This window comes from Haliaeetus albicilla, chromosome 23 (genome assembly GCF_947461875.1).
Source record: "Haliaeetus albicilla chromosome 23, bHalAlb1.1, whole genome shotgun sequence".
Lineage (NCBI taxonomy): Eukaryota > Metazoa > Chordata > Aves > Accipitriformes > Accipitridae > Haliaeetus > Haliaeetus albicilla.
The window spans coordinates 2,501-14,134 of NC_091505.1; the positions used below are offsets into that span (position 1 = coordinate 2,501).

At 46.9% G+C, this 11,634-nt stretch overlaps 1 protein-coding gene across 1 annotated transcript in view; it reads left to right on the top strand.

Moving 5' to 3' along the window:
• The window catches only part of LOC138690784 (uncharacterized), a gene marked incomplete at its 5' end in the record, with an annotated part of 1,237 nt that extends 348 nt beyond the window's left edge, over positions 1-889 (top strand). Inside the window, one exon of the mRNA XM_069811682.1 lies at positions 1-889. This exon is cut by the window's left edge and continues 348 nt beyond it. Coding sequence (XP_069667783.1) covers positions 1-889 — 889 coding nt within the window.
• Between the last annotated feature and the right edge of the window lie 10,745 nt (positions 890-11,634).

An 11,634-nucleotide genomic window follows, 5' to 3' on the forward strand; every position in this document is an offset into this window, starting at 1 on the left:
AGAAGCCCCATATACAGCAACTGAGTTAACAAAATTGAGAAAAGATTTTTCAAGGATGGCAAAGGAATCTGAGATGGAGTATGTGTGGAGAGTGTCTTTGTCAGGAGGAGATGGAATCTTGTTGTCAGAGAAAGAAGCAGAAGGATATTGGGGTCCAGGTGTGTTTCTAACAACTGGCGATTACCGGGCCCCATGGTCATTGACTCAGAGAGCTGCGTACTGGGCTGGAGGGTTAAACCCCATGGAAAGGGGAGATCCCCTTGCCATAACCAGTACGGTGGATCAGCTAGTGGAAAGTGTGCAAAAGGCGGCATGTATCCAGATGATGTATGACCGGGAGCTCAAGCCTGATCAGGGCTCCCCGAAGCTGCTGCCTGTGGACCCAGAGAGGATGAGTATTCTAATACGGGGGCTCCCCGACTCTCCGAGACCAATAGGGATCCAACTACGAGGGACAATTCTCAACACCCCCAATGGAGAAAGGATTATGTCCACTCTGGAGGGGAGAATGTCCCCTGACCATCGGCGGCCAGGGAGAAAAGTGTGGACATGGGGAGAGGTAGCTCAGGAGTTGATTGACATTGGGAGAAAATTCGGCCCTGTTAGTGGATCATCTCAAAGAACTGGAAACACGATCGTATGGCAACTTAGTGGGCGGCAATTAGCCTCTGGAAGAGAGAAATCCCTAAGTCGACAGGGACTGTGGCAGCTAGGGCTTCAGAAAGGCATTCCCCGGGACTTGATGGATAGGCTCTCGGACCAAAGATTGGAGGAGCTTGTGCAGAATTGGTCAGGGCGAAAGGCCGTTTCCAAACCAAACCCTAGTGCCCCACCCTCGATAAACCTTGAGGATGAGCCAACTAAGGAGGAGAAGGTGGCGGGAAACTAGATCCTCCGCCCCCTGAAGGTGAGGGGGGAGGCGGAGGGTGGATGTTTGTTAAACAACTCACCTGCAATGCAAAAGGAGATTTACTGATTACTATCTTTGTAGGACCAAAGAAAAGACCAGTGACCTTTTTAATTGATACTGGGGCACAAATTACCGCACTAAGGCGGACTGAGGCAGAACGATGTGGGATTTCGGCCCCATCTAAAAATCTGATTGTCTTAAATGCCTTTGGAAAAACACAATCAGTGCCCATGACTCCGGCAACACTATGGTTGCCAGGGGAGGAAAATCCTCTTAATACCATGGTGGCTGTAGGTTCTTTCCAGATGAACCTTTTAGGTATAGATGGTTTGAAGGGTAGACAGTGGCGTGACACCCAGGGAAACTCATGGTCTTTTGGTGTCCCTCAGATTAGACAGTTAGCCAAAATGTCTAGCATGGAGGTGCGTCTATTGCAAGCAGCACCTACCCTTCCCCCTTCCAAATTGACAAATGTTAAACCCTACCCAGTGCCTCTAGGAGCAAGGGAAGGAATCGCACCAGTTTTGGAGGATTGAAAGAAACAATGGGTTTTAGTTCCTACTCACTCCCCCTTCAACTCCCCAGTATGGCCAGTCCGAAAACCAAACGGTAAATGGAGATTGACAGTAGATTACAGGAGGCTCAATGCCAACACAGGTCCACTAACAGCTGCTGTACCAAACATTGCTGAATTGATTGCTGCCATTCAGGAACAATCATACCCTGTCATGGCAACAATCGATGTTAAGGATATGTTGTTTATGGTCCCTTTACAACCTGAGGACCGGGATCGCTTTGCTTTCACCTGGGAAGGACAACAGTACACCTTGACACGACTGCCCCAAGGATACAAGCACTCCCCCACGCTGGCTCACCATGCTCTAGCACAAGAGTTGGAAACAATTCCCATAAAAGCAGAGGTAAAGATCTATCAATATATAGATGATGTGCTCATAGAAGGAAGGCAGATAGAAGAAGTTAGAGAAACCCAGAATGCCATCATCACCCATTTGGAAAGTATAGGGTTGACAATTCCACCTGAGAAGATCCAGACTCCTTCGAGTGAGGTAAAATTCTTAGGAATCTGGTGGAAGGGAGGCATGACGTGTATCCCACTGGATACCCTTTCCTCTCTCGATCAGATCCACATGCCAGAGTCAAAGAAAGACTTACAGCATGCACTAGGGTTGGTCGTATTCTGGAGGAAACACATTCCTGATTTCTCAATTATTGCTAGACCCCTGTATGACTTGTTGCGAAAGAGAGCTCAGTGGGAATGGACTCAGGTCCATGATGAGGCTTTACAGTTGTTGGTGCTTGAAGTGAATGCCTATCAGGCTCTTGGTCCCATTCACCCAAGAGACCCAGTTCAAATTGAGTGGGGATTTGCCAAGACTGGACTGTCAATCCATTTGTGGCAAAAGGGTCCAGAGGGGCCTGTTCGGCCCATTGGGTTTTATTCTCGTAGCTTTAAAGATGCTGAAAAAAGGTACACGACTTGGGAAAAGGGTCTATTTGTAGTTAGTTTAGCTTTGAGAGAAGCCGAATGGACTATCCGGCAACAATCTATAGCGCTCAGAGGTCCATTTAAAGTGATCAAAGCAGTTTTGGCAGGAACTCCACCCCCTGACGGGGTGGCCCAGAGAGCCTCTGTGCGAAAGTGGTATGCACAAATAGAACACTACTGTGAAATCTTTTCTGTATCGGAAGGAGCCGCAAAATTGTTAAATATACAAGATGAGATAGAGACACCTCCGAGCTTTTCCCTGTAATAGAATTATCTCCTCCGTTTTCTGGACAATTGCAAAATGTCTGGTTCACGGATGCCTCGTCAAAGCGAGAGGGAAAAGTCTGGAAATATCGAGCTGTGGCATGTCAAGTAGATACCAAGGAACAGATCATTACCGAGGGAATAGGTAGTGCACAAGTAGGAGAACTAATTGCTGTGTGGAGCGTCTTCCAGCACGAGGCTCAGTCTGCTTCTTCTGTCTATATCTATACTGACTCTTATGCTGTGTTTAAAGGCTGCACTGAATGGCTTCCATTCTGGGAACAAAACGGGTGGGAGGTCAATAGGAGGATACCTGTATGGCAAAAAGAAAAATGGCAAGATATTCTCACCATTGCTAGACAAGGAAAATTTGCAGTAGCATGGGTAGCATCTCACCAACCAGATGATGCCCCGGTGAGCCAATGGAATGCTAAAGTGGATGAACTGGCCCGGCTAGCTCTCCTACAAAGCACCCAGATAGTGGAAAACTGGGAACGCCTGTTAGAATGGCTACATGTAAAATGAAAACATTCAGGAGCTAAAGGCCTCTATTGTGAAGCACAAGCCCGAGGGTGGGCAGTTACCAGGGAAGAATGTAAAACTTGCGTGTCCTCCTGGGAGCAGTGCCGCGTCCGTTTGGACAGACACCCGCTGGAGGGTGACCCCCTGCATTTGAGAGAGGGAAAAGGCCTATGGGAGGCTTGGCAGATTGATTATATCGGTCCCTTTCGGAGGTCAGAGGGAAAATACTACATACTGGTAGGTGTGGGGATAGTATCTGGACTAGTGCAAGCTAAAGCGTGTGCTAAGGCAACAGGAGAAAGCACAATAAAAGCTCTAAAAGAATGGTTTGGAATTTTCCCCAAGCCACAATCAGTCCAATCAGATAACGGCTCACATTTCACAGGCAAAGTAGTCCAGGAATGGGCAGCCCAGGAGGGAATTTCGTGGGTGTTCCATACTCCGTATTACCCACAAGCAAATGGAATTGTGGAAAGAACAAACGGTCTGCTAAAACACTTTCTCAAACCGCACAAGCCAGGATGGACTGAGAGAGTGTGGGATGCAGTGACCAGTGTTAATAGTCGCTGGGGAGTAAATGGATGTCCAAAGATCACAGCATTCTGCCCAAAAGCTCCAACAATCATGCCAGCCCCGCATGGTCCTGACCACCGCAGCAACCCATCTCATTTCCCAGGACAACCTGTCCTGGTCGAACTTCCCACAGTGGGCACCGTGCCTCTGGTGTTGGACACACCCCTTAACAAATATACCTGGAAGGCCAAAGATGCCTGTGGAAAAATTAATAAGATTCATACTAGATGGATTGTCCCTTCTTTCTAACCCGAGAAGCAAATTTGTTTTTGTTTCACTTTCAGGGAGAAGCAAGCAACACAGATGTACCCACAGAAGAAGAGAAGCAGACACGATGTTATTCGTAATTATGTTATGTTGGGGATTTATCTATGAGGGTGAAGGGAAACCAATTCCCCCACCTCCTCTTATCCCATATGATCCCTTTAAGGACAATGAATTTGTCCTGTTAGCAAAAGCTGTAAGCCAAGCCTTTAATCTGAGTCATTGTTGGGTTTGTGGAGGACCTTTAGGGTTGTCAAGTTGGCCATGGACCTCCACGTCTCTCACTCCAGCACAACTTGTAAGCAATTACAGTGAAACTGACAGTACCACCTGGGACGATGGCGAAACATGGCCAATTCAATTTCCTACTGTGGGTAGATATTGTTTAAATCGCACCCAGAAGGGAGGGGTCAATGTCAGAGAAAGCAGGTGTCAAAGGACACTCACACATCGATTGGTTAATAAAGAGGCAGGGGTTTACATATGGATTTGGCTGGACGAAACCGGACACAGCAAAGCATTCAAAGGGTTTTGGTCGAACAAAAATGAAACCTTCTCTTTCCGATGGTCTAGAAGCCACGTTTATCATCAAATTTGTAAGTGGAAGAACCATACTGGTGCCTGGTATTGTACCGGCCAGACAAACAGCAACAGACCAACTGAATTTTACAGTCCTTTGGGAAATGAGAACACAACTTATTTCCAATTGCCAAAGACTTCAGATGGACCATTTGCTAACGGTGCCAAAGCCAGAAAGGGCCATTATTGGATTTGCGGACATACTGCCTACAAACAACTACCAGCGAATTGGTCAGGGATTTGTTATATAGGGTTTATCTGACCTCTGTTTTTCCTTCTTCCAGAGATGGGTGGCCCTGGATTGGGAGTGAGACTATATGACAATTTGGGAAACGAAAGGATTGCACATAGCGAGCGAGATGTTGACGTTAAAATAGGAGGAACACAAAGGTGGGGGGAAAATGAGTGGCCCCCTGAAAGAATAATTGAGCATTATGGGCCTGCCACTTGGAATCCCAGTGAACCAATATCAGGGGCACAAGAACCGACTTATAATTTGAACCGCATAATTCGATTGCAAGCAGTTTTAGAAATTATTACCAATAAAACTGCTAATGCTATAGACCTTTTAACCCAACAATCTCGACAGATGCGTGCTGCAATCCTTCAACACCGTATGGGTTTGGATTATTTACTAGCTGAAGAGGGAGGAGTATGTGGGAAATTAAATGTTTCTAATTGTTGTTTAGAAATAGACGATGTAGGTGAAGTAGTTCTTCAACTGACCTCAGATATCAGGAAACTAGCCCATGTCCCCGTTCAAACATGGAACGGATGGAACGGCAATCTATGGTCTTGGTTACCTGGAGCATCATGGGTAAAACAGCTTCTGTTTTACCTGTTATGTGCATTTCTTGCTTTGATGTTTGTGCCATGTGCTATTCCCTGTTTTATTCAATTAATCCAACACGTTGTATCTAACATGCAATTTGTACCTGCTGCTTCGCCTGATGGTGTAAACCAGATTCGTGTTGTTTGCCAATCAAAGCGTGCAACTGTATCAAATTTTTAGGCCCATGCGCTCTGGGCTGGGGGCATGGAACTGCGTAAACGCCCCTTCTCACTCAGGTTAGTCACACCACCATTTTTAGCTCCGTAATTAGCCAAAATGTATACCCTTCTTATACTCTACCTTGTGGCAGTTGTTTTGTGGTCTTTTTCGATATATATGTGTTTGGCTTGTAAGTGTACTGGGTGGGTTTGGAACTTTGTGGCAGCTATTTTGTTGGTCTTTGCTATATTTTTCTTTGTGGTATGCATGTATTGGTCTTGTAAGGGTCTGGGTAAACCATCTTGTAATAGTACTTGTTTGTGTGGACAACCACCCTCTCCCCCTCCCCGTTCCGGAAGACCAGGAGCACCTTCCTAGGCCCGACCAGGGACACGTTTTAGTAGATATTGTTATTGCTATTGCTATCTTAAGATGTGTTTTAGTGGAATAGTGGTTAATCATTGTTATGTAGGACTACTGTTCATTTACCTTTGTTCAAATTTGGGAGGAAAGCTTCTAGGTCCAAATGGCGCATGTACCTGAGGATAAGGGGGCATAGAGAACAGCTTTTCCGCCGCCCATGCGGACTCTAACGCCGGCAAACCGCGTGGACCGCTAGAGCTGAGACCGTTTTGTAGCATACTGCCGGCAAAATGACGGAGTATGACTATGTATTTGCATTGATTCCAATTTATTATATAGCCTTTGCTTTAATAATGGTTATCTTAATAGTTCTTTTAATACTTCTCTTTTGTCCTTGTAGCTGTTCACCATGCGAACGGTCGCCATGTTCTGTTATTGACTCTTTGAAACCCTGAGATATGCTTTAATATTGTAGAGTTAGTCAAACTTATAATAGCTAATTGTTCTGATATGCTAAGAAGATGTTATTGGTTATTAGATGCTGTTGTTTAACCTACTTAGGAACGTTATAAGTAAGATAAGTGTTATGATATTGTTGTTCGTCCATGTTATTGCTTAATATAGAAGTATTGTAGTAACATAGAATAAGCCTCGAAAAGCCAAATCATCTTATTTTAACCTTTCGTTTTTGTTTTTGCTGTACTATGGAAATTTGTTAACTTGGTTATATCGTTGTAGCATGCACTTTTTCCCTCTTTCTCTCTCTACACCTTTACTTTCTATGCCACCATGAGGACAGCAATATTGAGCCACGGGGTGGATGTGAGGGACTGTGCTGAATTGCTGACTCACATTGGTGCTGCCTCAATATCCTGCTGTTGTAGGGGAGAATGTGAGGGACTGTGCTAAATTGCTGACTCACGGTGCTGCTGCCCCAATATCCTGCTGTTGTAGGGGAGTACGCACAAGACATCCCCGAAGAAACCACCACACCCACGCCTGCCGAGCTGTGCTTGCCCAATAGGGTCATGAGCTCTGTGGAAATGGGTGGACTTTTCCAAAAAATTGTGGGGACTGGGACAATAAGAGAACTGCGTGCTCCCCTCTCAAAAACGGAAGACCCGAACATGGAAAACATCAGAAGGACTGTGACACCTGGCTCTCAAGGAGAGACACCTGACTGGCAGCAGAGGAACCCAACCCTCCGTCACCAGCATCAGAACCGACTCAGCGGGACGTTGCTGGCTTCGTGGTGGTGCTAACTAGTCTTGCTACCTCTCTTCCGTTCGCTTGCTTAGGTCTGCCTCTTTTTCTCCTTCCTCACTCTGTTCTATCGCAGCTATTGGTTATTGTAGGAAATAAAAGTTGTAAGGTTGTACAGCATCTGACCTCGCTTGTGTCTTCATTTCGCTCTCAGGATCATTTAACAACCCTCCCCGATATTGGATCAGGACACCCTAACCCGACACCCTAACCCTAATGGCCCTAACCCTAACCTGACACCCTAACCCGACACCCTAACTCATAACCCAACACTCTAACTGTAACCCTAACCTGACACCCTAACCCTACCCCAACAACCTAACCCTAAGACAACACCCTCACCCCTAACCCAAACCTGACATCATAACCCAAAGGTGACACCCTAACCTGACACGCTAAGCCTAACACTAACCCCTAACCCTAACACGCTAACTCCAAGCTTAATCTGACACCCCAACCAGACACGCTAACACTAACCCTAACATGACACAGTAACCCTAACCCCCTAACCCTAACTAGACACCCTAACGCAAAACTGACACCCTAACCCTAAACCAACACCCTAACCCGACACCCGAACCCCTAACCCAACGCCCTAACCCAACAGCCTAACCCTAACCAGACACCCTAACCTCTAACCCTAAACCCTAACCTTAACCCCTAAGCCTAACCTGACAACCTAACCCCTAACACAACATCATAACCCTAAGATGACACCCTAACCTGACATGCTAACCCTAACAACCCCTAACCCTAACATGCTAACCCCAAGCCTAATCCAACACCCCAACAAGACATGCTAACCCTAACATGACACAATAACCCTAAGCACCTAACCCTAACTGGACACCTTAACCCAACAACCTAACACTAAACCCTAAACAGTAACCCTAACCTGACACCCTAACCCTATCCCGACAACCAAATCCTAAACCTTTGACCCCTGACCTGTGACTGTTGACCCCTGAGCGCCATGAAGTTTGACCCTTGGCACTGTGACCTTTGACCCCCTGACCTTTGACCCATGACCCTGGTGACATTTGACCTTGACCCTGTGACCTTTAACCCTTGACCCCAAACCTGACACCCTAACCTTTAAATCAACACCCTAACCCAAGCCCCTAAGCTTAACTAGACACCTTAACCCAACCCCCTAACCCTAAACACTAACAGCCCTAAGACTAATCCTAGCCCCTAACTCCTAACCCACATCCAGCCACCAGAGGGCACTGTCCCACCACTCATACTGCTCTCTAGTGAGGCCCCACCTACTTGTTGTAACCCTAATTAGGGTTCCTCAACAGTAGGGTTTCCAGGGACTAAGGTTCCCTGGGCCTAGGGGTAGTGCAGTCTGGGTTTCTGCAATGCTAGGGTTATGGGTGTTTAGGGTTGTGGTTAGGGATCCCCAGGGTAGGGTTAGGGCAGTCTAGGGTTAGGGGGTCCCTGAGGTCTACAGTGCCTGCAGATGCAGGGACCCCAGACCCCAGGGACCCCTAACCATAGCCCTGCAGAGCCCTAACCACAACCCTACAGATTGGGGGGGCCTAAGTAGGGGTTCCCCATTGGGGTTAGGGTGGGGTTCTATGTCTAAGAGGTCCCCTAACAATAGAGCACTGGGGGGTGTAATGTGGGGGTTCCCCCTCATTAAGTTTAGGGTGGGGTTCTAGGTCCACATAGTACCTAACCCTACCTTGAGCTAACTAAAACTGTAGGGATGGGGCACTTGGCAGCTGTTACCCTAATTGATGAGTATGGGGAGAGTTCCAGCTTACTCTAATTATTGCATGGGGGGGGGGGTGTAGGGGTGTGCAAAGTAGGGGGTGGGCTCAGGGATGAAGTAGGTAGTGGGGGCAGGGCTCCTAATTAGGGGGTGGTGGTTGGGGAAGGATTACCTACTGGGGGTGGGGCTGCTAATTAGGGGCCTGGTGCTTGGGGCAGGGCTTGGTAATCCCAGGGCAGGTGGTGGGGGAGCCCATTAACACCAGAGGTGGGTGCTTGGGGGTAGACTTTACCTCATGAAGTGGTAGGTGGGTGGGGAAGGTGTAGATAATCTATTAAAAAAAAATTAAGAATATGTAAGTTTGGTGCAGCAGTAGAAATTGGCTTCCTGCCCAGGAGCAAGTGTTTTCTTTTTTTTTTTTAACTCTTTGCTCCCTGGGAGTCTACCAATTTCTACTGCATTTTTAAAAAAATTTTTACTTTTAAACTTAAAATTAAGTTTAAGCACAGCAGTAGTGCAAAATCTAAACTTAAGCGCTACAGTACTGCAAAATCTAAGGTTATGTGTAGCAATACTGCAAAGTTGCAGTAGGAAATGGCTTCTGCCCTGGGAGTAAATTTTTTACCTTCATTTAATAACTCTTTACTCCCAGAGCCTGAGCCATCTGCTACTGCTCTTTTGTTTTAGAGCCGAGTTTCACGGTAGCAACTGCCGAGTTTCACGGTAGCAACTGCCGAGTTTCACGGTAGCAACTGCCGAGTTTCACGGTAGCAACTGCCGAGTTTCACGGTAGCAACTGCCGAGTTTCACGGTAGCAACTGCCGAGTTTCACGGTAGCAACTGCCGAGTTTCACGGTAGCAACTGCCGAGTTTCACGGTAGCAACTGCCGAGTTTCACGGTAGCAACTGCCGAGTTTCACGGTAGCAACTGCCGAGTTTCACGGTAGCAACTGCCGAGTTTCACGGTAGCAACTGCCGAGTTTCACGGTAGCAACTGCCGAGTTTCACGGTAGCAACTGCCGAGTTTCACGGTAGCAACTGCCGAGTTTCACGGTAGCAACTGCCGAGTTTCACGGTAGCAACTGCCGAGTTTCACGGTAGCAACTGCCGAGTTTCACGGTAGCAACTGCCGAGTTTCACGGTAGCAACTGCCGAGTTTCACGGTAGCAACTGCCGAGTTTCACGGTAGCAACTGCCGAGTTTCACGGTAGCAACTGCCGAGTTTCACGGTAGCAACTGCCGAGTTTCACGGTAGCAACTGCCGAGTTTCACGGTAGCAACTGCCGAGTTTCACGGTAGCAACTGCCGAGTTTCACGGTAGCAACTGCCGAGTTTCACGGTAGCAACTGCCGAGTTTCACGGTAGCAACTGCCGAGTTTCACGGTAGCAACTGCCGAGTTTCACGGTAGCAACTGCCGAGTTTCACGGTAGCAACTGCCGAGTTTCACAATACAGTTTCACAATAGCAACTTTACATTTTTACAATAGTTTTACAATACATTTGTACAACAGCAACTTCAAAAATTGCAATACAGAATGGCTTCCACCATAATAGTAAATTTTTTTTTTACTTAATTACACCCAGGGACAGTGCCATAGCCTACTACTTTTTATTATTGTTTCACATGGTATTTAAATACAAAGTTTACAGACCATGTTCCAAGGTATCAGTCTTTTCCACATTTGTCACTACCATTATGTCCGTTGCTGCACATCCAGAAGTTTTCCTCCCTGAGGTGACATCACCTCCACAATCCCTGTTCTCAAGTAGAAAACGAGTTAGCTCCACTCCTCTTCACAGACTGTCCCTTTCCCCGCCTTGGCACAAAAACAAAAAATGGAAAATATCATTATATCACAAACTACAAAGAGCACCCAAATATTTTACAAACACACCAAGGAAAAATACAGTTACAGTCACGCACTTCACAACCCTGGCCTACTCCATGCTGGCCATCTAGTCCAACTCCCCCCACCCTTCGCCTGCAAAATCCTCAACTGTCTTCCAAAGACCATCCGCTGACCAACATAATTCCCTGCGCTAATTGGCAATTACTACATTGCAGGGGAGCACTCCATGGGAGCACTCTTCCCAGGAGCCTTGAAAAAAATCCCCCTGCCTGTGAAAACCCAGGCCCGAGCCTGACCCCCATCCAAACATTGGCGATGAACATCACCTCACAGAACAGCCAGGACTGGGGAAAAAAAAAAAACCAAAACACCAACCAACAAAACAACCCGGCTTGGGGGGGGGAGGAAATCTCCCTGCTAGGGTTTTTTTATTCTAATGGTATTTTTTTTCAATTCCCATTCCCTGGAAAACATCTCACCTGTACAACCAGAAAGGAAAAAAACATTAAAAAGTCAAAACACATAACCCTACAAGGTTACACACATTCACAACACACTACTCATTGACATTGCATGCACACCAACCCTCGTTCTCAACTCATCCATCCAACTGCCTGCCACCCTCAAGGGGCCATTGCCCTGTGCCTGCTGCACCAGGGGTCTCAAAAATCACCCTCCCTGCCAAAACCCCGGCCCGAGCCTGACCCCTGTCGGAACATTGGCCATGAACATCTCCTCACAGAGTGGCCAGGACCAGGAGAAAAAAAACGCAGCTGGGGAAAAAAAAGAAATCACCTGGCTGGAGATTTTTTATTCTAATTGTATTT